At 50.6% G+C, this 26,995-nt stretch overlaps 1 protein-coding gene across 2 annotated transcripts in view; it reads left to right on the forward strand.

Moving 5' to 3' along the window:
- Positions 1-26,995, forward strand: part of DPH1 (diphthamide biosynthesis 1) — a 153,099-nt gene that overhangs the window by 108,057 nt on the left and 18,047 nt on the right. Inside the window, exon 12 of one of the 2 annotated variants that reach the window (XM_078873674.1) lies at positions 1,217-1,842. The exons of the other annotated variant lie outside the window; for it this stretch is intronic. Within the exon in view, the coding sequence (XP_078729800.1) occupies positions 1,217-1,501 (285 nt within the window). The 3' untranslated portion in view covers positions 1,502-1,842. Of the gene's footprint in view, positions 1-1,216; positions 1,843-26,995 lie in introns of those variants that run through there. 2 annotated transcript variants of the gene reach the window in all.

The following is a 26,995-nucleotide window of genomic DNA, read 5'->3' on the forward strand; positions in this document are numbered from 1 at the left end:
CTCCACATTTCAAAGAATTTGGCTGCTAATAAATGTCCACGTGATGATCAGCTATTGTATGTGGCTGAGATCGCTTCCGAAAAAAATCTGCGTAGCTCAGTGGGCTTTACCTGGTAAAATAAAAATAAAATAGTTTCGTTTTTAGTTTAGTTGGGATTTGCCAGTGCTGAAAGACGACCTGTCGATTACTCTTTTGGGTTTGCACACGGCAAAGTCGCCCCCCTGTTGGCAGGACCCTCCAGAAAACGAGTCTTGAGACTCGGCAAGGCTTTCCTCGGTTAAACAAGCACGGTAATACATACTCTCTGGTTCTTTCGGTAAAGTCACGTAGATAGAAAAAATAACAAAAGAAAACACGACGTCTCGGTCGCAACAGAGGACCTGAAGAACGGACGCTTGTGTTGCGACCGAAACGTCGTGTTTTCTATCTACGTGACTTTACCGAAAGAACCAGAGAGGATGGATTCCAGCAGTCACAAAAGCTTCAAATCAAGACCAAGCGCGGTAATCATAATAAAAAATAAATAATGTAGCATAGTGCTTTTGTTCAACTAATGCAGAAGTTTCTTTGGAGTGAGTTTCCCCCTTTCTCTCTGCTGGAGAGACACCGAGCGCCTGGTAGCTGCTCCACGTTTGGAGACTCACAAAGAGCTTCCTTTACCCACCACTACCAGACGAACCCTTCACCTGTAGCCGGCCGCGACGTGGTTTTGGGCTTGTTACCGCGACTCGTTCGGCCCTCTGTCCGACGTTTCGCTCCACCTGCATTTCCACGCGATAAGCCACTTTGACGAGGGGTCATTTGTGGTTTCCGAAAAGTAAGTTAATGGCTCGGTGGGCTTTACCTGGTAAGATAAAAATAGTAAAAAAATATTTGTATATATTTTTTTAAAGTGATTTTTTCACATTTCCTATACTTTGCACTGAGGTCGTGTTTTTGTATTGTTGTTGTAACGTTCTGACCCACCCCTACTGGACATCGATGAAAAAGAGCTTCATAGCTCATCGGATTCTTCCAGTATTTCTAAATATTCTCATCCTGAGCTTCTTCAGGGAGCCAGATCGAAAGACAATGCGCGCAAGACTCGAAGCTCCGCTCAGGTCGCCCGCGTCCCACGACGACAAGACGGCTTTGGACCCTTTGGCACCGTCGCCGGTGACCTCTTTTGACCTTGACCCCCGCGGGTTTCGTTCCTCTCCGTCTGTGCCGTCGCAGCGCGAGGCCGCGAAGGGCGGCAGTCCTGCCGAGGTGACGACGACGACAGAGACGACGGCGACGACGGCGACGTCTTGCGTGCGGGACTGCGGCTGCGTGAAGGAGTCCGGCTCGGACGCGCAAGCGTCGCAGCGCGCCGAGGTGGCGCTCGGCTCTGCGCCGTCGGAGGCCGGCGAGGCCGCCCCCCCCACCGCGCGCTTGGAGCCGGGCGGCCGGATGAGCGCGGAGGACGGCTCGGAGCAAAGCGGCGGCGGTCGGACGCAAGAGGAGCCCGGAAAAAAGTAGTTTTGTACAACTGCAAGATTGCACTGAACTTGCCTGCAAGTGGCACAACACATTTTCGGGGGCCTTACCCGTTGACGCTTATCAAATCACGCGTCGCTGTTCCGTGATTTCCCTGCACCTGTCAAGTCACGTACGCGCGTTCATTAAAGTAACTCGTAAGTCATTGGTTTGAAATTCTTTCTTGACGCACACAAACTCAGGGTGGCAAAGTTCGAAGTGATTTCTCGCCTCGGGGTCCAGGCAGCTTGCTCATTCCTCTGGCACGGGCGAGTCAACCGACGTCACCCGCAAGGTGGTCGTGATTTTAAAGCACCCGGATGGATTGGGCTGAGTCAACTCCCCTCCCCCACCCCTCCCCCACCCCTCCCCCACCCCTCCCCCACCCCTCCCCCACCCCTCCCCCACCCCTCCCCCACCCCTCCCCCACCCCTCCCCCACCCCACCCTAACCCTCCCCCACGCCTCCCCTACCCCTCTGCCTACCCCCCGCCCCTACCCTCCCCTGCCCCGCCCCTACCCTCCCCTGCCCCGCCCCTACCCTCCCCTGCCCCGCCCCTACCCTCCCCTGCCCCGCCCTACCCCCCCCTGCCCCGCCCCTACCCTCCCCTGCCCCGCCCCTACCCTCCCCTGCCCCGCCCCTACCCTCCCCTGCCCCGCCCCTACCCTCCCCTGCCCTACCCTCGCCTTACCCTCCCCTACCCTCCCCCTCCCTTGCCCCTACCCTCCCCTGCCCCTACCCTCCCCCTACCCTCCCCCTACCCTCCCCCTACCCTCCCCTCTCCTGCCCCTACCCTCCCCCTACCCTCCCCCTACCCAATCAGGAGTCAAACTCACAACCTTCCAATTGCGAGCCACTCGGTCTACCGCTGAGCCACGATGCCAGTTCACGCCGGGTGACTCGGGGTGTAGAATCGAAACACATGTTGTAGACTTCATTATTTGCAGCCCGTGGTCAATCCACTGCTGGATCAAGGCCTCTGCCACACCCGGTCGGTCATGGGCTTCCTGGCAAATGCGCAACGTTGGCCCAATGTTGGGACCGTTGGTCCAACGGATGATGGCCCAGCCTTCGATGTTTACCGCGGTATTTGATGGTTACTTCTCCACGTTGGTTGATGGGGGTTTGGTGAACGGGGCGGGCTCGGGACTTGTCGCCGCTGACGTTAGCCGCAGCCCGGGATCGAACTCGGGTCACCGGGTTCATACCACATTGTGCCGTCCACTGCGCCGCCACCGCTCTGCGGCACAAATGTTTAGAGGTTTGCACAGCGATCCCTTTATATTTGTAGTTTCTTTCATTTTAATCCATTGTAAATTTAGCAACAACTCATTTGAGGATATCAAATTCCGCGGCGGTGTTATGTAGAAAATCTCATTTGACTCGGTTCTTCTATTTATAGAACCCCTTAATTTATAAGTATAGAGTTGCTCCGTGTGACATTGGGGAAATGTAGACCCCTGCAGTCAATGCAGATGCACAGTGAATTACAGGACTTAACCTCCAGCGTCTCAATCAATGAATTGATTTTCTAAATGTTCGTTACTGAACACCTCTTCAATTGTGCTGCTTAACTCTCGAATCCGACACCGACGTTCTCTCGCATGAAGCCGCGGGCGAGGATTACTCCTCGTTTTAAAACGTCTCGGGGAAAAAACAGGATCGGGATCGAAAGCCGTCGTAAGCAGGATAACAAAAAACCGTGCCGCTAACGGGGCTCTATTAAAACAGGGAAAAAAACACTTCCCGAATAACAAAACCCTTCTTGTGCTGCAGTGTAATTAGGAAGTATTTGATGTCCCTAACATCGATCGGGGGGTATCGCGCTGCACGACGGCGTCCATTGGTTGGTGGAAAGGTATCGCGAGTGGGGTCGGCGCGGCGCGGATCTAATAATATGGCGAGGAGCACGCGCCACCGTCACATGCGCGCCTGCCGTGGACGTGGCCTGCACAGTCTTCCAGCAGATTATTATCGATGCACCACATCGGGGCGTTGATTGGAACGGGCTTCGTCCCTGTTCGCGTACCGGGGATGATGATGATGATTATCGTGAGAAGTGCTGCGGATGATGACAAGCATGGATGAATCGTCGCGATTCCCCGATCGCAAACGTGGATCCTCGTTTCGTCCTGTCTGTCGTTTTCAATGTTTCCGTCTTGTTTTGCGTCGTGAATTTTAAAAAAAGAAGTATCATTTTTTTTTATATATACATTTGCTAATCCACTGCTGGATGAAGGCGAGCCTCCCCCATCCCGTGTCGGTGCTTGCAAGCGCCACCGAAGACCGTCAGCAGCAGCAGCAGCGCGAGCACGCAGTTGCAGGGCTGCCCCCTATCTCCTTGGCCCTCCGCTGGGGCAGCCCGCCGCGCTTTCTTCGAGCGACGGGGTGGAGGGGAAGGGGGCAGCGGCAGCTGCGGCGGGAGGGGATCTGGAGCCGTTTTCAAACGGAGCGTCGTGCGGAGAGTCTGCCAGCGTTATTGATCGTCCGCTAAACAAATGAAACGCACAGTAACGCATCTAAGCACTGTGGAATTCATGGCCCGTGGAAGCAGAAGTAGCTTTTTTTTTTTCACGCGCGCAAAATAGTTTTTTAAAGTATTTACCTTTCATGTAATCTGTTTTCTGCTCCAGAGAAGTATTGCCTGGCAAAGTACCGAACGTTTTCCCCAAATGTTCCGCTGGTGAAGGCTGTGGTTTCTATTAAAAAAAGTTTAAATGCGTGTAATACGTGAAAAAGATGGCACTTGAACTGCTCACTGATACATTATGCATACAACAAAAGGCACCAACTACAACTTTATCTTTTTTACTTGATCCGGTCAAGCGAGCGGTAGAGGTGCGGCCGGCTGGCTCAGAGGTCAAGAGGTCAAAGCGGCCGAGCCGGCACCCGCAGATGACCGTGATTTGAATCCAGTCAGCCACCTGTGATTTAAAACCGGCTGCTCACGCGTGCAGCAGTGTGAGTCTACGGCAGTGTTCTTCACTCATTTTCAAAAGGGGGGGGGGGGGGGGGCACGTTCACCAAGAAGACATCGTCGACCACACCGCCTGCAAGGTGTATTGTCGGAGGCTGCACATAAAGACAAAGAGCCCCTGGATATGTTGAGGCAAGTGCTGTTAGCGAGCAGCTATGAAGGCCGGCACGAATCACGAGGGGGGTGGGTGGCCAGTAACCACGCCCGGTCTCCCCAGTCGCGATGTTTTTACCGCACCAGGTACTCATTTGAGTCTGAGTCGACCTAGCAGCAGGCCCAGGACCGGTGCAGATAATCGTCACCGGTGTTAGCCGCGAGCGGGGATCGAACTCGGGACAGCCGGGTTTCGGAGCGTAGCGCTCTAACCGCTTTGCTACCGCTCCCCATACATACACACACGCATATACACATACATGCGTACAGAAAATCGAATCGATCAAGGGAGATAATCAATTAGCTACGAGAGGTCAGTTATTCAAGTTGTAAAGTGCGCTGTTTGATCCACGACACGAGCACACAAATGGACTTCTCAGCAAGCGAAGGCACGAAACGCTTTTGCCACGTGCGCTCGGATGTAAATAAAGTCCCCTAAGCCGCCAGGTGCGATTCCACGTCGCCATCGGCCGGACTAATAAGAACTGGACATCTGTAACTACTGGACATCTGTGAAAAAGAGCTTTATAGCTCTTCGGATTCTTCCAGTGTAAATAAATATTCTGATTCTGAAGTAAGGACTCGGAGGGCATTTAAAACGCTGACTTGAATTAAAAATCTGAATATTTAGACTGCAGAAATCCGATGAGCTACAAAGCGTTTTTTTTTTTTACAAATGTCCAGTCGGGGCGGATCAGAACGTTACGACAACAAACAATAATACAAAAAACACGATATGAATGCAAATTCAATGTAAGGAAATCACTGACAAAAAATATACATATTAAACTAAACTCTTTGGTTCTTTCGGTAAAGTCACGTAGGTATAAAATAAAATTAAATACCTCCGTGACTTTACCGAAAGAACCAAAGAACATGGATTCCTGCAGTCACGAAAGCTTCAAATCAGGATTAAAACTAAACTCTTTTTTTATTCTACCTAATAAAAGCCCACTGAGCCATGAGCTTGTTTTTCCAGACGCGACCTGGCCGCACGATTGCTCGACAAAGATGCCTTATTATCACGTGGACATTTCGATTTAAAGCTTTCGTGACTGCAGGGATTCATCTTCTTGGTTTTTTCGGTAAAGCGCTCTTCCTCCCCTAACCCAGCTTAAATATACGCTGCCAAGCTTGGTGGTGTTCATTCAGACGCTGTCTTTCCGACAGACCTGTTCTTCACCTGAGGACGGCTGCTTGCGTTGTGGCCGAAACGTCGTGAGAATTGTATTATTTTATTATGTCTTATTTTTATTATTTTATTATCTCCCTTCTACGTGACTTTACCGAAAGAACCAAGAAGATCACGTGGACATGTACAGCAGCCAAATCACCTAAACAATCTTAACGCGTGGGAGACACGTGTGCGCGCCTTCGTGCACGTTTGCCATAGCACGCGCTTGCTTCCATGAGTCCCAAGCGTTATAACGACCTCGCCCGGTATATAGAGGGATGTCTTGGGGTTCGATCGCGACCCTGACGCCTGTATTTTTGAGTTTGCATGTTCTCCCCGTGGTCGCGTGGATTTTTCTCCGGGTCCTCCTCCGACTTTTTCCCTCCACATGTTTGAATCAACGTGCGTTTTTAGAGTATTTGGCTGCTATAAATTTCCACGTGAAAAGCCGATTTGTTAAGCTAAGATTTGTGGACAGGTCTCTTCTGAAAAAGGGCTGTAGAGCTCAGTGGGCTTACCGGGTGAAATGAAAATCTACTTTCGTTTAATAGTTTTTACTACGCATAGTTAGGAACTCCTTCAGCATTGCGTTCTCCTCCGCTTACAATTACGCCGTTCCACACACGACACGCGGCCCATTCGTACGCAGGCACTTTTATCATTTGTCAAAACTATCACGCGGTGACTTATGCGAAAACGTGGTCCGCATAACTCCCACACGCGGGGGCGGCGGGTGGGGGGGAGGATTGGGGGCTTGGCACATTGCCAAGTTTATGGAAGGGCATTTTTGGCCCATATTTCACTGCGGGCAAGACAACCAATATTTACGGATGCTACGCCCGCGGAATGAAATACGGTAAAAGTAGCCTTCCCCCCCCCCCCTTTTTGGATTTTTTTTCATCCTGCCAAAAAGGTAAAGGTGGTAAAAAAAGGCGCGGCCCCTGAAATTCCCTGCTCACGCTCAACGCTGACGGAAGGCCGCCTCCATCGGAGTGGGGCCCCGAGTGGAACCCCTTCCCCGGAGGATACTTTGGCATTTTTTCGTCCAAGCTGGCCACATGGCTGGGAAGAGATGGGAGTTCCCCACGCCGTACCCCACCACACGTAAACAAACTTAACGATGGTTTAATTTCACCAGGTAAGGTCCACTAAGCTGTACAACTATTTTTCAGAAACGACCTGGCCACAAATGATTGCAAAAGGAAGTTGGCTTATCAAGTGGAAATTTACATGTAGAGAGGAAAAACCGGAGGAGAAAAATCCATGCGACCACTCCAAATATACAAGAGGCGTCTGGGTCGGGATCGAAACACCCACGACCTCCTGCATACCAGGCGAGGTAGTTAACATCTCGCCACACGCGACCCGCCAATCATAGTGGTCTACATTGCAAGGCCCGTGGGCCACTGCCGGCCCCCCTCGTGGCCTTTAGTGCGGCCCCCAACAAGACACGAATGGTGACAACACCGCCCCAGCATCATCGTCATCAAATTCGTGCTGCTGCCAAACCCCCAATGGTTTCACACTTGTGGCAGCCCTCACACTGGCGATGTCTTACCGGCGAAAGTGCCCCTCTGCACATGAGTAAAGAACACTGATGTGTAACCCATTGACACTGCTGCGTGGTGGGTACGGGGTAGAGTTCAGTTTAAAACTCGCTCATTGTTTCTGTTGCCGCGACGGGAGATCGAACAACGGCCACAGGGTTAAGGTACGCGGGACGCGAGCGGTGTATCAGTGGTCGTGGCCGTTGTTTGACCATACTTCACTACGCTGGTCGTGTCGTGGATCATTTGGTGGCTTTGGCGCAAGGGCGAGGTGTTTGAGGAATGATTTGTGAGTGTGTGTTTGTTTCAAACTGTAGGTGCATTCGTCATGTATCATGATAATAATTTTAAAAGAATAATGTATAGTTCCTTGTCAAGCCATTGCTGGATGAATGACTTCACACACCGTGTCAGTAATGGGGGCTTTAGAGCCACACTTCACACCGTGCCGATCAGTGCAGTGTGTTCCTAGAACCACGCGGGAACTCAGGAGACCACGAGGGATGTTTCATTTGGGAGAGTGAACTGGGTCTCTCCAAAATGACAACAACAACATAAACCATCAAATCGTAATAAAAATAATGAGACGCGGTCATGACGCAAATAGACATCGGAGCAAAAACAACCGAGTCACTCACATTGGGAGGTGGGGGAGGTTGTGAATTGGGGCAAAAAATGGCCCAGGACCGGCTCAAGATATCACTCATCGCTGATGGCACCCGTGTCTGGGAATCTTCACTCGGGTCGCTGGGTTAGCGGCACAATGTGCTAATACCACCGGTGCCAGCGCATCCCCCCGTTAGCAACAACAACAACTGGCGGAGAGAGATGGACAAGATTAACCACGGACAAGATGGACAAGATTAAGCACGGAGTGGATACCGTGTTGAGACGGTAACAGAAGGAAGTTGAAGACAACAGCGGCGAGACGATATCACACGAGTCCGGAGGCCGCTACTGGGAGCTCTGACGAAGGCCCACTGCCTGGAACGTCGCCGATTATGTCCTCTTCCTTGTAAGGCCACTACCGCACATACAGGTGTTGTTATTGTCGAACGTGCTGAGTTTGAAAGAAAGCAAGGTATGGGGAGAGAAACAAGTAAAAAAAAATTAGGCGGCAGCTTTTGCCAAAGTTGTAGGAAAGTTACAGGCTGATAACAACAACAAATTCCATCTGTGGGCTCGACGGAAAGCCGGTGATATGTGTGTGTGTGTCCACTGAAGCTTGGCATGGGCATCTCTGTAGGCTCCGAAGCCTTTAAACAGGCGTCGTGCAACTGCTGAAATTTGACTTTTTTCGTTTGTTAGCATTTTTATTGGCGCACGCATAAAAGTTCACCTCGGCATTGTAAAGTGTCTGAACGAGCCCGCGGTGTGAGTGATGTTTACTTTCGCGGCACGCGGTGCGGTTGGCTGTTGTTCGGTTCTTTTTTTGTTCGTTGCACTTTGTGATTTGCAAATCCTTGGGTTTTACTATTCGGTATGAATGAATTACAGCGCATTTTCTTAAAACAACACTTCGCTGTAGTAAGATGCGCTTCTTACTGCGTACAAATTTGTCTATAGGGTCATGCTTTCTGCATGTTTATTGCAAAGAGCGAGTGATTGATGTCCATAGAATCAATTTCCTTCCTTCCTCTATCCTATATAACCTTCCGCCACTTATTTGCGTCGTCAAATTAAAATCTTTATAGGAGGGCGTACGTTCTCGGGAAAGCAGCGAGTGTAACAAAAAAAATCATATTAAGAAAACATTGCGTGTCGCTTTGGGGCGGAGGGGGTGTGATGCCGACTCGGCGATGAGCAAACGGCGCCGTGGGAACCTGCAAACGGAACGTCGGTTCCCAACCGGCATGTAGGAGGCGTTCATCCAGCAGTGGATTGTCGAAAGTGGGGAGGGAGGGGATGTGACACCGTGCAGTGGAGCATCACGTGGTGTGAATTGAGGTGAGTTAAATTAAATAATAGAATACGACGTTTCGATTGCAACACAAGCAGCCATCATCAGGTACAATTGAATGAGAAAACAAACATAGTAAAGTTGGAAATATAATGCACTACAACACATATTCATATTCTTGGTTCTCTCGGTAAAGTCACGTAGAAGGGAAATAAATAATACAAATTAAACAATACAATTCTCACGGCGTTTCTGCGTTGTGGCCAACGTTTCGGCCTGATAATTTTATTATGTTTTATTTGTATTATTTTATTATTTCAGTTCTACGTGACTTAACCGAAAGAACCACGAATATGATTCCCTGCAGTCACGAAAGCTTTAAATCGAAAAATACAACAGAGAGTCGGCCAACACAAGTCAACACCCTACCCGGTTGATTACGTTTTTCCAAAAATTGCTTAATTTGAGAGAGAGCTCACACCGTGTGGGACCCCCCCCCCACACCTTCAAACTAATCCGGAAGTATTACATCTGATGACACCATCGAAGCGCGCCCCCCCCCCCCCAAAACACGTGGCCCAGGGCAGTCGTCCCGTCTGGCCGTGAGGCGCCCTGCCCAAGCCCGCTTCATTGCATCAACAGTTGGGGTGATGTCATGACCCTGGCTATGTTCTCTAGTCCACGTGTCCCCGTCTGCGTCTCTCCGTGTAACTCACGGCGTGCGCGTGTTAATTTTTTTCCACGCCTTTTTGTTGTTGTCGTCGTCGTTGTTGTGCACTTCGCGTTTCTTGTTTCAGTCTCGTGACGACGAGTCTGCAGCCGTCGGTCGCAGCGCATCGCATTCGCCGCTCGTTCACGTCACTCACAGCGCACCGGTCTCCGACTATTAAGAATTAATGAAATGAGCAGCCATTACGCCTCCGTTCCCATGTTCAGTTTTTTTTTCTCTCTCTCTCCGTTCGCATCTCAGCCGAGCGCTGTTCCGACGGTGCAGCCTTTCAGCAGCATCGGTTTCATTCGAGCAAACTCTGGACCGGGTTTCCTCGCTCAGCGCCCCCATCAGATCAGCGGTCGCTGCTGGGTGTGCGGCCCGATGTTCCGAGGATCGTTCTGTGAGCGTTGGGCCCAAGTTTCTAGACAAATTGGCAAGGGGCATCAATAACCCAAGACATAATGAGATATCTCGCCTCCGCGATATATTTGTCTCGCTATTTAAACAAAAAATTACGCGTTCCATCAGCCGGCAGGGTCTTCTGGGGGGGGGGGGGGGGTTCATCCTATCAGCAGCGTCGGTGGGACACAAACGAACCCTGGACCGGGCTGCATCGTTTGGGTGGCGTCTCATCGGCTTGCCCAAAACCGGCGCTGACGACCTGCCCGATGTTTAGAGGCGGTGTCGGAGAACGTCCTCTCTCTCTCTCTCTTTTTTTTTGCTGTCGTTGCGGTCAACGTTGGAAGCTTTCGGCTTCGATCGGCGGAGCCATCGATCTGCGATCGACGCTTGCGGACCTCGCACGGCGACTCGCGTTTGCAAATGCGGAGCAGTTTCTTGAGAAACAATAAAAATATATATTGAGCCATGACACCTGCCAGCCTCCTTCCCATTGTTGTCCCTCCACGCAACTCGCCATCGACCGCAGCGCATGCGAAGACAAAGATTACCCGTATAGCCTTAACAGACGTTTGGGGCAAGTGCTGTTAGCGAGCAGCACCGATGAAGGCCCGCACAGCACACGAGGGGGTGGGTGGCCAGCACCACGTCCGGCCGCCCTTATCTCCCGAGTGGCGATGTTTAAAGATTGCAACAGGTACTCATTTGAGGCTGAGTAGACATAAGGGATGCCCAGGATCGCTTCAAGTAGTCGTCACTGTTGTTGGCCGTGAGTCGGAATCGAACTTGTAGCGCAGTGCGCTAACCACTGCGCCACCACTCCCCACATACATTTTCAGCAGCATTGGTTCAAGCAAGTCTGACTGTGCTAATTGAACCCTGAATATTTACACTATGAGACATCTCCTTTACCAGTGGCAAAATATAGTAATAGGGTTTTACCCTTTCAACTGGTACAAAAACTGACACCTTTATACAAGGCATCATGTTTGCAATAACCACAACACAAGCAGTCAAAATGCAAACAAAAGAAACAACTCTGATATTGATGATATGCACTGTCCTTGAAGTTGATTGGTCCACACCCGAGACAGCCTTTTGGCGTAATCTGATCCAACACAAATGGAGACTAGGCTCTAAGAAAAGCTGTCTCGGGTGTGGACCAATCAACTTCAAGGACAGTGCATATCATCAATATCAGAGTTGTTTTGTTTGCATTTTGACTGCTTGTGTTGTGGTTATTGCAAACATGATGCCTTGTATAAAGGTGTCAGTTTTTGTACCAGTTAAAAGGGTAAAACCATATTACTACTGAACCCTGAATGTTGAAACTGGCCGAGTATGGTTCGGGCCTCATGACGATAATCCCTATTCCAAGCCTGCCTTTCGTCTCATCCATGTTGTGTTCACCCACCGCACTGCAGCTCACAACAACACTTGCTCAACCACTCACCCACTCACGCAATTGCTCACTCACCCACTCAATCGCTCCCCCACCCACTTACTCACCCACTTACTCGCTCACCCACCTACTCACTCGCTCACTCGCCCACCGCACTGCAGGTCACGACCACATTCACTCGTTCACTCACCCACTCACTAGCTCACTCACCCATTCGCTCACTCACCCACTCACTAGTTCACTCACCCACTCGCTCACCCACTCACTAGTTCACTTACGCACTCGCTCGCTCACTAGTTCACTTAACCACTCACTCGCTCACTCACTCACTCATCCACTCGCTCGCTCACTCACCCACTCACTAGTTCACTTACCCACTCACTCGCTCGCTCACTAGCTCACTCACCCACTCACTAGTTCACTTACCCACTCACTCGCTCACTCACTCACTCATCCACTCGCTCGCTCACTCACCCACTCACTAGTTCACTTACCCACTCACTAGCTCACTCACTAGCTCACTCACCCACTCGCTCACCCACTCACTAGTTCACTTACCCACTCACTCGCTCACTCACTCACTCATCCACTCGCTCGCTCACTCACCCACTCACTAGTTCACTTACCCACTCACTCGCTCGCTCACTAGCTCACTCACCCACTCACTAGTTCACTTACCCACTCATTCGCTCACTCACTCACTCATCCACTCGCTCGCTCACTCACCCACTCACTAGCTCACTCACCCACTCACTAGTTCACTTACCCACTCACTAGCTCACTCACTAGCTCACTCACCCACTCGCTCACCCACTCACTAGTTCACTTACCCACTCACTCGCTCACTCACTCACTCATCCACTCGCTCGCTCACTCACCCACTCACTAGTTCACTTACCCACTCACTCGCTCGCTCACTAGCTCACTCACCCACTCACTAGTTCACTTACCCACTCACTCGCTCACTCACTCACTCATCCACTCGCTCGCTCACTCACCCACTCACTAGCTCACTCACCCACTCACTAGTTCACTTACCCACTCACTAGCTCACTCACTAGCTCACTCACCCACTCGCTCACCCACTCACTAGTTCACTTACCCACTCACTCGCTCACTCACTCACTCATCCACTCGCTCGCTCACTCACCCACTCACTAGCTCACTCACCCACTCACTAGTTCACTTACCCACTCACTCGCTCGCTCACTCGCAGGTCACAACCACACCTCTCTTTGCTTTCTTCCCACGCACTGCTCCACTTTCTGAATTCCATGCCAACGTCTCCCCATGCCCCCACCCACCCCCACTCCAACGCTTTAATTATAATAACCTCGCTCAAGTCAAGAAACGTGTTTCACTCTTATCTATCGATGACAACGGCGATTCGTGTAGTGTGTTGCTGGCCGCTTGACTTGTTCTGCCTGTGCTCGGCAACCGTGCTGAAACAAAACAAAAAAGCCTCGCGTGTGTGGAGCGGTGGCGCAGTGATTAGCGCGATGTGCTACGAACCCGGCGACCCGAGATCGATTCCCACTCGCGGCAAAACGCCACCGCCAGTGACGCTTATCTGAACCGGTCTTGTGTCTGCCCAAGATCGACTCAGTCTCAACTGAGTCGACCTGGTGGGCTGTGTCAACATCGCCACTCAGGAGACAGATGTAGCTGGCCGTGGTGCTGGTCACCCCCCCCTCCCCTCGTGTGTTATGCCGGCCTTCATAGCTGCTACTCGCTCACAGCACTTGCCCCAGGAGTCTGTTAAGGCTATACGGGTGATCTTTGCCTTTGGTGGCGGCGGCGGCGGCGGTGGTAAGCTGAGGCGTGAAGACGAAGGCGACGAGTGTGCCGTGAGTGTTGCGGACCTCGCTCTTGAATAAAGGGATTCCAGGTCAAGGCAAGGTAGCCGAGCCATGCGTCTAAGAGAGAAGAGCTCTCTGGCGCTAATAAAGAATTCGGAAATGTGGGGCAGGTGTCTTGGGGGTGACATCTGAGCAAAGGTAGATAGAATCAGTCTACAGGGCCTCTATAAAAGGAGGGGTGCTTAATATGCAGCAGGCACGGCTGCTAAGGCAAAATAAATTGGATTTGTGTGGTAACTCGTGCACATCACAACAGAATAACTGGTAGCAACAACAACAACAACAAAAAAAGCTCTATCTATAATTCAGTGTAAGCGCCCATTGTGCTATGAAAGGGCGTCAGATGGAGATGATAAGAGCACAAAGGGAAAATGTTTATTTTTTTAAACCCACTAAAGATTGAGTTTTTTTAGCGGTGATTAATGTTTGAGAGTTGTTCAGATTTGGCGTTCGTGTCGGTGGCTGATTAACTACTCTCTCCGGCTGGCGGAATTTAACATTGGAATTACTGCATATGGCAATTTCAAGTATCTTACAGAACGGCTAATCAAATTCCGTAGTAGCCACTTACATTTTTTCAGGTCAAATGGTACCTTGGTCAACAAACAGTTAAAGGTGAATTATTGCTCACAACGACCACTGAGAATATTCTTTGGGTCTTTCGGTAAAGTCACGTAGAAAGGAAATAATAAAATAATAAAAATATTAAACAATAACATTTTCACGACGTTTCGATTGCAACACAAGCAATCATCATCAGGTGTGAAAACCACGGCAATAAATTTTAAAAAAGTGGCGGCTTTTTCTTAACGTCAGCACCACGAACAGTTGCAATCGAAACGTCGTGCGAATTATATTGTTTTATTTTTATTATTTTATTATTTCCCTTCTACGTGACTTTACCGAAAGAACCAAGACTATGAATGAGTTTTCATTCACCCAAACTGTTTTTGTTCATAGCCCCCCATTAAACCTTCGGACAGACATAACAACATCGCGTGTACGACTCCCGGGAAATCGTGGCGTGCACCTCCGATTAGCACGGTTGGCTACGTGCGGTGCGAAGGAAGTTCAACACAAAGCCAAAGATCCCCTGTGTAGCTTGTATCAGACCGTTGGGGCATGTGCTGTTCGCGAGTAGCACCTATGAAGGCTGGAATGGCACACAGGTGGGTGGGGGTAGCCCGCCTCACTCCGGGCCGCCTTTGTCTCCCAAGTTGCGATGTTACACACCACGCCAGGTCCTCATTTGAGGCTGAGTCGACCTAGGGGAGACCCAGGGTCCGGTTCGGGTAATCGTCCCTGGTGTTGGAATCGAACTCTGGTGACCGGGTTCGTAGCGCAGCGCGCTAATCGTCACGCGACCTCTCCCCGCGAAGTTAAACGTACACATTCAAGCATCCACATACGTTTGGGCCGAATAAGTGAAAATGTCAGATATGTGAATGTTTTGATTTGAAGCTTTCGTGACTGCAGGAATCCATACTCTTTGGTTCTTTCGGTAAAGTAACGTAAGTATAAAATAAAATAAATCACGACGTTTCGGGCGCAACACAAGCGTCCATCATCAGGTGGGAAGAACCAAGGAGTATGTGAATGTTTTTCGCGAAATGGAAGTTGGACCACGCAAAGATGCGCTGGATTTTCAAAAACGCCGGATATTTACGACATCATCATTATTTAAAATTGTTTATTTTTGCACGTTAGGCCTAACGTTGGCCCAGCGGTTCCCACCGCACGCCCAACGTTGACCCAACGTGGGATTTTCACTGGGTTACAGCTACACCATGCCCCCAACGCTGCGCTGGGTGTGCGTGGTTGATTGGGCAAGACGCAAGACGCGACGGTCGGATCTGCGTTATTTGTCCCGTGTGAGTTGGCATTCTTTTGTCAACAACAACAACAACAAAATACCCGCAGCTGTCCACGCGTGTACACGTGCATCGGGCAAGCTCTACATTTTAGCAGCGTATCCTACTACTTACTGTACGATTTAAAAAAAAAGACGGGAGATCATCAATTATCCAGCGGCTTCGGGGAGTTGAGGGGGCGTCGGATTTTCAAAAACGCTGGATAATCATTACATCATCATTATTTAAAATTGCTTATTTTTGCTCATTATTGCATGACATGTTTTAGGTGTCGTTACATGCTTTTTGTGTGTTTCACATTAGTTTTACTATTTGAAATTTGCCGTAAATAAGCATACAAATGGACAAATAAATATCCTGTTAAAAGTTACCATATATACTGTACTTCAATCCCGACGACTCTGCACGGGCTGATGTGCAGTATTTTCATTGTAAACGTTGCATGTAGTGTATAATGTACCGTATATAATATTTGACACGAAAATCATACAAATAAATAAGTATAACCCGTAAAAACAAAGTTTTTCACTATAAATCCTTTATATGCGTGGCAGCGAACTTAATATAAAGGATTTAAAAATACATTCGCCTGTGGAGGACGCGGGGATCGATCCCGCGACCTTTGGCATGGGAAGCGAGGGCGCTATCAACCCCTCCACAGGCCGTGGCTACTCCGCCACGGCCTGTGGAGGGGTTACGCTCTGGGCTCTTACACTGTGACGTTCAGCCAAAGCCATGAATGAGTTCTATTTGAATATATGTAAAATATTTTTTTTTGCCTAAAAAGTGTAAAATTTTGGGAATTTTTTTTCACGAACATTAATTGTCTCGCACAACGAGTCTGTGTGGAAAATGTCAGCTCGATTGGATCACGGGAAGTGGGTTAAAAAACCACCGAAAGATTTGCACGGTCGTAAGCAAGCAAGCACGCAAGCAAGCACGCAAGCAAGCAAGCAAGCACGCAAGCAAGCAAGCGAACTTAATATAAAGGATTTTAAAAAAATTGTCACGCACGTGGAGCCGATCGCCGGACTGGTTAATAGCCTTTGGAGCGGTTTCGCCAGATGTTGGAAGCAGATGCCGGGTAATCGATGAACTGCTGTAATCTATGCTTCAAGTTTACCGGCTGGCTACTGGCTGGACTCCTTTGCACGCCCCCAACAACGCGGGCCCTTGCCACCGGAATTAGCTGGGCGACTTCGCTCAACGGGATTTTTTTCCCCGTGTAACAAACATTACATTGAAGTGAAACGACAGAGGAAGAAAAAAAATCCCAAGATGGTCTCATGAAAATAATAACGATGATACTAGATATTGATGCTGTAGGGGTGGGAATAACAAATACAGATGCCTGATCGCGGTTCGTTTACAATCGCTCAAACTTTGCAATGTGCGTTTCCTATTGACGTAACAATATTCTTTCAATGCTGGGGAATATAAAAATATTTTTAAAAAAACATCTCACAACACATTGTCTCGGCCGTTTAGTGATTGCGTAATAAAAGGTGACTTTTAGTGCCCCAAGTACGGGATGATCGTGAGAAGAGAATGCACGTGACAGCTGCCTCTTATTTTCCATCGCGGAGCAACGGATTCTGTAACAACAACACTAACAACAACACTAACAACAACAACAAATTCTTAGGTTTTTTTGGTAAAGTCACGTAGGTAAAAAATAAAAATTTATAAAAGTAAAATAAAAATTAAATAAAAATCACGACGTTTCGGAGGCAATTTATTTTTATTTAATTTTTATTTTTTACCTACGTGACTTTACCGAAAAAACCTAAGAATATGAATCCTTGCAGTCACGAAAGCTTCAAATCTAGAATTAACAACAACAAAACTAACAACAACACTAACGACAACACTAACGACAACATTAACCACACTAAGGGGCCGTCCATAAATGACGTCACGCGATTTTGGACGATTTTTGACCCACCCCCCCTCCTCACACTGCGTCACAAAAATTCAGACCCCCCAAAAAAAATAAAACATGCTTCAAATCGATTTAAACTATTGTCATTGTAGTGCATATTTAATGTGGCGCTGCACTATGATGTTGTCGGAGAAAACATTTATTAAAAAGTATATTTAATTAAGTAGAACGTGTTTTATATATTTGTTGAAAGTTGCGCATTTTGATGTGACGTCACATTTCTCAACCCCCCGTCCCCTCTCGTCACACATCGTCACAAATGTCTGACCCCCCCCACCCCCTTAGGTCCGTGACGTCATTTATGGACGGCCTCTAACAACAACACTAACGACAACACTAACAACAATAACAACACTAACACAACAATAATATAGGTTTTTTTTTATTAGATCGTGTAAATATATAAATGTGTCGTTAAAGCCGCCACCACCCGACACAGCCAACTAGTAAGGGTTGTCACGTCAACAGAACGTGGCCAATTCGTCACGAGTACAGCATTTACAATCTGAGTACGACGTTTCGCCAGTAATTACAACTAGCTTCATCAGGCGACAGCCAGATTTGTGAAGAAATCATCCCGTTTCGTTCCTTCCTTAACATATTCCTGGGGAGGGAGCTGGTAGTCGGTCAATGGCCAGGGTCAACGGCGGCGTGGTGTATTCCGCAAATATGCCCGACTGTGAGGACGGGCACATGCTGGCGTGAGTAGGTTAAACGTTGAGTTTTATAAGGGCACCACGGGGTGACCAGCCCCTCCCCTCCCCACCCAGCCCCACCCCCACCCAGCCCCACCCTCCCGACCCAGTCCCTCCCCACCCTCCCCACCCAGCCCCTCTCCACCCTCCCCTCCCCACCCACCCCACCCTCCCCTCCCCACCCAGTCCCTCCCTCCCCACCGAGCCCCTCCCTGCACGACGGACGGACACAATAATCCCCTGTGGGCTGGTGTAACCAGGAGGTTCCTACCAGTAAATAGCGGGATAGATGTGACCACGTCACTTGCGAGCCCTTCACGTGCGAAGAGGGGGGGGGGAATTAACGCGATCTAACCCACCAACAAAACCCATGTTATGGGTGATATTGGTCGCGAATTAAAGCCTACGCGTTAAAATAACACGGCGATGACAATAATAATAACGGCGGTGTCCACGTGACATGGGGGGCGTTTGCAAATTGTCGTCTGATGCCGCAGCTTGATAATTATAATTGTTGTTAAGTATAATTCAACGCAGCGCCGTGTCAGAATGCCCCTCCCCCCCCCCCACACACACCCCCTCCTCCCTGCCTGAGCCCCCCCCCCCCCCCCCCCATCAGTGGCCGACACCAACGCCAGCCAAGATTGTTACCCCAACTTAGCAGGTGTGTTGCATGAATTGGCAAAGGTGAAGCCCTGCAATCGATTGCTTAATGCCACTGCTGGCAGAAGTGCCTCCACTTGGAGGCGGCAGCTCTAGGGAGGGGCGCTATAGAGAAGACCCCCCGCTCTCCTCCCCCCCCCCCCCCCCCGATGGTATTTTTGGCCTACTCTTCTACGCTGGTCTTAGAAGATGTGAGAGTATTCACACTGCTCGACGGACAGACGCGGTGTGGGAGCATTTTAGAAACTCGCCCCCGTTGTTTCAACTTCCGCGCCGGAAGATCGAATCGAACCGGCGACCTCTGTAATACCAGTCCAGTGGCGCGATAAATGACTCCACGAGTAACAGCACACATATCATCAGAACTACATTCTGCGTCTCGCCGCATCAATAAAAACATGTTCTATGTGGCTTCTTCCCAAGCCAGGATTACTCAGCAACAATTGTCGTGAGCCGGCGTTTTAAGCGCACGAATGTTGCTCTGTCGTCGGACCGGTTTCAACCCTCTGGGTCTCATCAGCAAGAGTCGGTCTCGTTACAACAAAATGCTGCCGGTCGGCCAGACGCGTTTGGCGAGAGAAATTCGCCGATTCAACCAAAGAGCATTGTTCACCACCGCGGTCTAACTTGCACGCACACACACGCTGCAGGGAGCGAGTTGTTCCCCGCACAGCAGCAGGAGGTGAGAGCGGTGAGTCCGCGTTTGGCCCGCCCCCATTGGTTGTTATTCACCACTTCCGTCCGCGCCTCTTTCCCGCACTGCGCACTTGTCTCAGTCACAGTTTTGGTGAGCCCACAAGCTGCTAACCCCTAGTAGCCAAAATGAGTAAAAAAACAAACGTCGCTGGAGAGCTTCTTTGAAAAGGGGGAAAGACCCAATGATGACCACCCCCCCCCCACCCTCCGGTCCGTGGAAAAATTGTCTTCCACGAAACCGGTCCCTGGTGCCAAAAAGGTTGGGGGCCGCTGCCCTAAGCCATGGGAAACAAGTAGGAGACAGAAGTTAACTGTCGTGCTTAATCGATTTGAATTTTTTTTAAAAATAATTTAACGGTCAGTGTCCCTGCAGAAATTGTGTTTCCATTCAGCGTCCTTTATCTCTATTCACACCTCGCGGTAAAATACTTTTGTGGAAATCCTCACAATGCCCCCCCCGCCCCCCTCCACGACAGTCAATACGATCTTGGCCCGTGGTGGAAGGATGGATTGCTGCTCAGAGCCCCGTGTGAGCGTCCGCCGCCGCGATTATGTCCACGCGTTACGCAAAGGCCAGGGGGCAGGTAGGGAGATGGGTGGGCATGGCCGGTGGAGCCACGTGGGGCCCACGTGGGGTCGGTGGGGCCCACGTGGGGAACCGTGGGGCCCACGTGGGGTGGGTGGGGCCCACGGGAACGGCCGGCGATCTCACGTGTGCATCAATCACGCTCGCTACTTCCTCCACGCTCATTAATGCACTTTCGCCCATGAATAAATAATTAGCCGATAGATACTATCCTGCCTCCCCCCCTCCCCTCACCGCGCGCGCTGACCTGCGTTGCCATCATAATTATTAATGGGACCATTTCGCGAGGCCGGGGTGTCGCACGGGAACAGCGCGTCCGATACCCAGAGATGCGTTCAGCCAGACATCCCCGAGATGCTTAGTCACGCATTTATAAGGGTTGCTTTTTTTGTACGTTCGTTCACAAACGTTTATAAACGAACAGACAAACTAACAAAAACTAAATCTTGACTTAAAGCTTTCGTGACTGCAGGAATTCATATTATTTGGGTCTTTCGGTAAAGTCACGTAGATAAGTTCTTTGAACCTGTCTACGTGACTTTGAACCTATCTAACGTGACTTTACCGAAAGACCCAAAGAATATGAAAACGAAAACTACTATTTATGAATTGAGAAATGTATTGTGCAAGATTGTTTGTGTTGTTGTTGTCTTGATGTATTTTCTTGGAAGAACTTAATCACGGGAGGCTTGAGCTCATCGAGTGAGATGGATATGTGATATAATACTGGTAGGAACCACCTGGTTCCACCAGTGCCTACAGGGGATTATTGTGTCCGTCCGTCCGTCGTGCATCCAAAAATGGGAGGGGTCGGACTGGGTGGAGAGGGGAGGGTGGGGAGGGGCTGGGTGGGGAGGGTGGGTAGGGGAGGGTTGGGAGGGGTTGGGTGGGGAGGGTGGGGCTGGGTGGGGGGTGGGAGGGGTGGGGCTGGGTAGGGAGGGGCTGGTCACCCCGTGGTGCCCTTCTAAAACTCAACGTTTAACCTACTCACGCCGGCTTGTGCCCGCCCTCACAGTCGGGCATATTTGCGGAATACACCACGCCGCCGTTGACCCTGGCCATTGACCGAGCAACCCAACGTTCCTACCAGCTCCCTTCGCAGGAACGTGTTTAAAACTGTTCAGGAAAGTTAGTGGGCGTGGGCAGGACACGACGCGAGAAGAGCTGACGGTCACGAACAGTGCGTATGATGAACTTCTTTCGCACCGTACTCAGCCAACCGTGCTAATCGGAGGCGCCACATAAGCATCACGATGATAATGGCGGAGTGGCAGCCAAGGAATGGAACACATCTGAGAGGGCGTCCCCAAAGGAAATGGGGGGCGATGAAATCCACGCACATTCGGCTCCTAGGTGGATTTTTGTTTTTTTTACAGCGGGAGGCAGCGTGACGCAGTGGTAGCGCTTGTGCCTCACGCCAGGAACAGCCTGGGTTCGATTACCAACTCGAGCGCCTTCCTGTGTTGAGTTTGTGTGTTCTCCCCCAGTTATTGCATGGGTTCTCCTGCGCCCCCCCCCCCACCTTCCATAGCTAAACAATTGAACAGGTATTGGCCAAAACATCCCAATAAAAAAATGTACCTGCAAAAATTACTCAGATGGGATCACACGCAGCCTCATGTCCCCGCGACTGTGCAAAACTTGGCAAGACCCTCCTCGCAAGGAGTCTTGAGACTCGGTGAGGCCTTCATGGGTTAACATGCGTAATCATAATAATAACGACAGAGGGATAGCAGCATGGGTGGGGGTGCCTTCATCCAGCAATGGATCGCCCATAACTAATGACGATGGTGACACGGTGGTTTAATGCGACGGCCTTGCGTGAACTCATTCCAAACTAAATGTCCGGCTAAAGAGAAGAAAAGAAAAGATAAAAAAAACACGCACGCGATTCGTTGCACGTATCGCCGGCTTCAGAATCGCCGTCAGCGTCTCGCTATGCCGACACTCAACCGTGCCCGCTCTAATTCCACGATTAAGTGCGGCGGGTCGGGGAATGGAGCCCCCTTAAGGCGATGATGGAATTGAGAAAGAGAGATAGACACGGAGAGAGAGAGAGTGGGGGGTAGAGTTAGTGCGGGAATCCCTCTTTTGAGTCTTTGCGATCCGTGCGGTTTAAGCTGAGCAGCTCAGGGCGTGTCGAGTTGCAAGTCGCGTGGAATTGAGAGCGTCGGCACACGGGCCTGTTACGGTGCTGCAGGGAAAGCGTTTAGACTCAGCTCGCCTGCAAGCCCCTCAGTGAATAGGGATTCCTCGTTGAACGTGGGCTGTTCTTGGGCCATTGTTGATCACAGGAATAATAATAATGATTATGTACACGCATGTGTCAATCCACGGCTGGGTTGGAGTCTCCTTTACATCGCCGTGCCGGTCGCAGGGGGTTGTTTGACCATACTTCACCACGCTGGTCAACGCGGGTCGGCCTGGTAACTGGGAGGCCCAGGATCAGTCCGGTACGTCACTCGCCACTGACGATAGCCGGGGGATTGGGAGTCAAATTCCGGTCGCCAAGTTCGTGGCGCAAAGTGCTGACCGCTGTTCCACCCTTTGCCACGTTGCGTGTTCACTGCGGAGTAGATGTTGGACGAAAGATGGACAGCGTGTTCACTGCGGAGTGGATGCTGGGAGAAGGCAACAGGGGCACGGCGGACATCAGTGGCGAGTGATGTCTGAACCGGTCCTGGATGCGCCCAAAACGCATTAGCCAGCGTGGTGAAGTATGGTCAAACAGGCATCATGACTGACACGGCATGAGGTGGGTTTAATATCGAAGTGGATTGGCAGAGGGCTATTAGACTATTCTCTTTTTTAAAATTGAATTCCTGGCATGGCCCATCATCCATCCGGTGTCGATAAAACGTCAACCGCCTTGCAAAGAAGTCAGCCGTCAGCACTCCGGTGTGTTTTCGGGTTGTACCGCGTTGTTGAAGCAGCTTCAAGGACGCGGAGCGAAACGTGGGACTTCGTACCGAGCAACACGCGGGCACGACCCGCACACAACTTTACACAGTCGGCCAAACAACAGTTGGTTGCGCTGTGGAGAGACTCACCCCGGCCAAAGGAACGTGGAGTGTCCATCACTGGCTCGCGGCTGTAAAACGGGAGATGAGCGCCACGGGAAACCACACCGTGGGTGTTACATCTTTTTTTGCGGCCAATAAAACTTCGTCAGAGCAGCTGGGCGTTGCGTGACGAGGTGTCTTCTCATCTTGTGTCACCATGCAGCTCGTGGAGTTTTGTTGGCAGGATGCTCGATATCAACTAAACTTTAAAAAAACTCGACTATTATCTTCTAGATTTCAAGTTCTCGTGACTGCAAGAATCAATATACTATTTGGTTCTTTCGGTAAAGTCACGTCGGTGAAAAAAAATAACAACTAAATTAAATCACGACGTTTCGGAGGCAACACCAGCTTCCGCGGTGTAACCCATTAATACCGACGGGCAGACAGATGCAGTGGGGTTTTTATTGTTTTTTTGGGAGAGGGGTGGGCAGTATGGGTTGTTCATTGACACCGCGAGCAATGAACTCCACGAGGATCTCACGTCGTTGACTCCCTTCGCCAATCCAGCGCTCGATCAAGTCATCCCTGTAGGACGACGCGGCGGTCGTGGGGGGTTTTGTTTGGCCATACTTCACCACGCTGGGCGGTGCGGGTTGGTGAAGAGGGGGGGGGGATCCAGGATCGATTCAAATATCGCTCGCCACCGATGCTCGTGCAATCGTTTTTGATTGTCACGTGTGACACGGTTGTTGTTGTTGTTGTTGTTTTTTTGGGGGGCGGCTCTGATTTCTATTTGTTTCATTGCCGCTACGCTGTCTTTTTGTTGTTGTGCTTTTGTCATTTTGGGTGACCTAAGTCACTCTTGCAAATGAGACTGGCCCCTCTACTGGCCGCTTGAGGTCACACCTGGGGGTGGAACAACACCGACGTGGAATGAAACGCGACGGTAGGCTTTTGGGGGGCAACGCAGTGCCGCTGACCGCGGCGCCACCACTCCACCCCGTGCAAAGCACGTGTCACATTATTCCATTTAAATTCTTTGTGCTTTTAAGGCAGCTCTGTAACACGTGTGAAAACAAATCAAATCTATACGGATCGTCACTATAACGTGTATTCTTTGTTTTTTGTTTCCCCAAGAATATCCATCCTTCACAGAGGGGCGCGAGGGTGGTTCATTTAAACATTAATACTTTGGCATAATCACAAATTTGCCGAGTAAAGATTAATTATTTATTATCGCGAAGCGTTATTGCGGATGTGTTGATTGAGTGTTGTCTCTCAGATTTTCGTTCAAAATTTGTATTTAAAAATAAACTTTTTTAAAATATAAATCTGTCTTGAAAACCCGCCTCTCGGAGTCTCAGCGCCACGGAGCCGAACAATAATCACGGATCTCACGCCGATTAATAAAAAAGTGAAGCGTATATTATCTTCTTTTTTTTGGTTCATTTCTCGATGAGAATCGGGCCATTATTCATTTATTTCCTGCGACGATGTCGGCTTAAGTCGCATTATCCACACGCACTCTCTCTCTCTCGGCTGAATCTCCTTCCCACGGTCACTTGTTCTCGTGTGAGCGTGCGCTTCGAGGAAGAGAGAGAGAGAGAGAGCGGAACGGTGGTGGTGCTGCGAGGTGAGGTGATAATGAGAAACTGCCGCTCCCCCGCGTAGCTGTTGCTCGCCGCGTACGGAGTCGAGGAGGTGGATGGTGGGGGGGGGTACCTCCCACGATCGAGTCACAACTTTCTCTCTCGAACTCGAGCCGCACCTTCTCGCGATGACATCTCCGACTTCTTCTCGCGCGAGTCGTCGTCTGTCGCCGTCTTCGCTGCACGAATGTCCGAACGGGGCCGGGGGGGGCGGGTTTCGCCTTCCGTGCACGCGCGCACGCGCACGCACGCGCACGCACGTACACACACGCGCGCGCTCGTGGCTTGGGGAGTTTCTTCGGGAAGTGAGTCGCTTTATTCAGCAGGTGGGTATAACAAAAACAAAAAAACAGTGCTCTCAGTTTTGTATTTTTGTATTATGCTTTTGTGTTTTTTTACGGCTCATTTATCAAGGAGCGCCACACTGAGTCGTCGGACTAATTTTCAGGAGTTTCCTGCAGCCGCTGCTGCTGTTGCTACTACACTGGTTGTTTATGTTTAAATGTTTTGAGTCAATTAATGGCGAGGAGTGCTTCGTTATTCACGTGGCAGGAGGTAACCGGAGCACGTGGAGAAAACCCCACGCCCTCCCTCCCCATACAGATGGAAACAGACGGAGATTAGGCCACTTATGATCACTGTTTTTTTACCCTTTAATCTGGCAACAAAACTGACACCTTTTTTACAAGGAGTCATGTTTGCATTGATCACAATACCTGCAATCGGAATGCAAACAAAAAACATAACTCTGATAATGTATGTGTAATATAGTAACTTGGCGGGAGACGACTTAACGGGTAGCACACTTTTATTAACACCAAACTTAATTACACGAATGGCCAACTGTAGCCTAAACTGCGCGGTTCCCCCGGCTACACACCCACGGGCTCTTCCGCCCCGTAGCTTCTCGGGAACCCACCCCAACCGGGGTATGAGTCTCGCCTCTGGGTCCCACAGCCTCGCCCCACATGGACGTCAGACCGCGGGTCCCACAGTCTCGCCTCTGAGCCGCACAGGGCCCCGGCCCTTACAAGGACAGCGGGACAAGGGGTCCCAGGGCCCTATCTCTCCAACTCCGCCTTCGATCTTCACTGGTTAAACAACTTCCCGAGTGCTCCCGCGCGTCCCCCTTTATAGTCCTCCGCTCCCGGGGAGGCGGAGCCCATGCGGACGTCGCTGCGAGCACCCACCCCAGTTGACCAATCACCACGCGCTGCCCCACGATCCTTTTTCCCATCTTGTGTCAGCGCACACAACCACGCACCACGCGCTGCCCCGTGATCCATCACTGTCAGCGCGCGTCACCACTATACCACGCGATGTGGCCACACCCGGCGCGCTCACACACGCGCTCCCCTTGTCAGCGCGTACCGCCACTACATATGCACTGTCCTTGAAATTGATTGATCCACACCCGAGACAGCTTTCTTTAGAGCCTAGTCTCACATGGTGTTGGACCAGATGACGCCAAAAGGCTCACTTTTCAAGGACAGTGCATACATTATCAGAGTTATGTTTTTTGTTTGCATTCCGACTGCAGGTTTTGTGGTCAATGCAAACATGACTCCTTGTAAAAAAAAGGTGTCAGTTTAGTTGCCAGATAAAAGGGTAAAAACCCAATTATCATATTTTGTTACTGGCAAATGAGGTTCCAATGGTGTATTAGGCCACTTGCTGTACTGCCTTCTCCTAGCGAGCCAGCGAGCCAGGGGGCATGGCACCTTTTCGACACGTCCACGGGAAGGGAGTTTTGCGACAAGTGTGTGATCCATCAACCCTCTCTGCTGCTGCTGCTGCTGCACGCTGCACACTGCACGCTGCACGCTGCTGCTGCTGCTGCACGCTGCTGCTGCTGCACGCTGCTGCTGCACGCTGCTGCTGCTGCACGCTGCACGCTGCTGCTGCACGCTGCTGCTGCTGCTCGCTGCTGCTGCTCACTGCTGCTGCTGCACGCTGCTGCTGCTGCTGCACGCTGCTGCTGCACGCTGCTGCTGCACGCTGCTGCACGCTGCTGCACGCTGCACGCTGCTGCACGCTGCTGCACGCTGCACGCTGCTGCACGCGGCTGCTGCTGCACACGGCTGCTGCTGCACGCTGCACGCTGCTGCACGCGGCTGCTGCTGCATGCGGCTGCTGCTGCACGCTGCTGCTGCTGCTGTTGCACGCGGCTGTCTGTAGGCCAGCACTATGGAGGCAGCAGTAACAGAGTTGCCAAATCCAATACATCCGCCATTCACCACTAAGTGACGGTGACGTCACCACGGCGC

The sequence above is a fragment of the Lampetra fluviatilis genome, chromosome 37 (genome assembly GCF_964198595.1).
Source record: "Lampetra fluviatilis chromosome 37, kcLamFluv1.1, whole genome shotgun sequence".
Lineage (NCBI taxonomy): Eukaryota > Metazoa > Chordata > Hyperoartia > Petromyzontiformes > Petromyzontidae > Lampetra > Lampetra fluviatilis.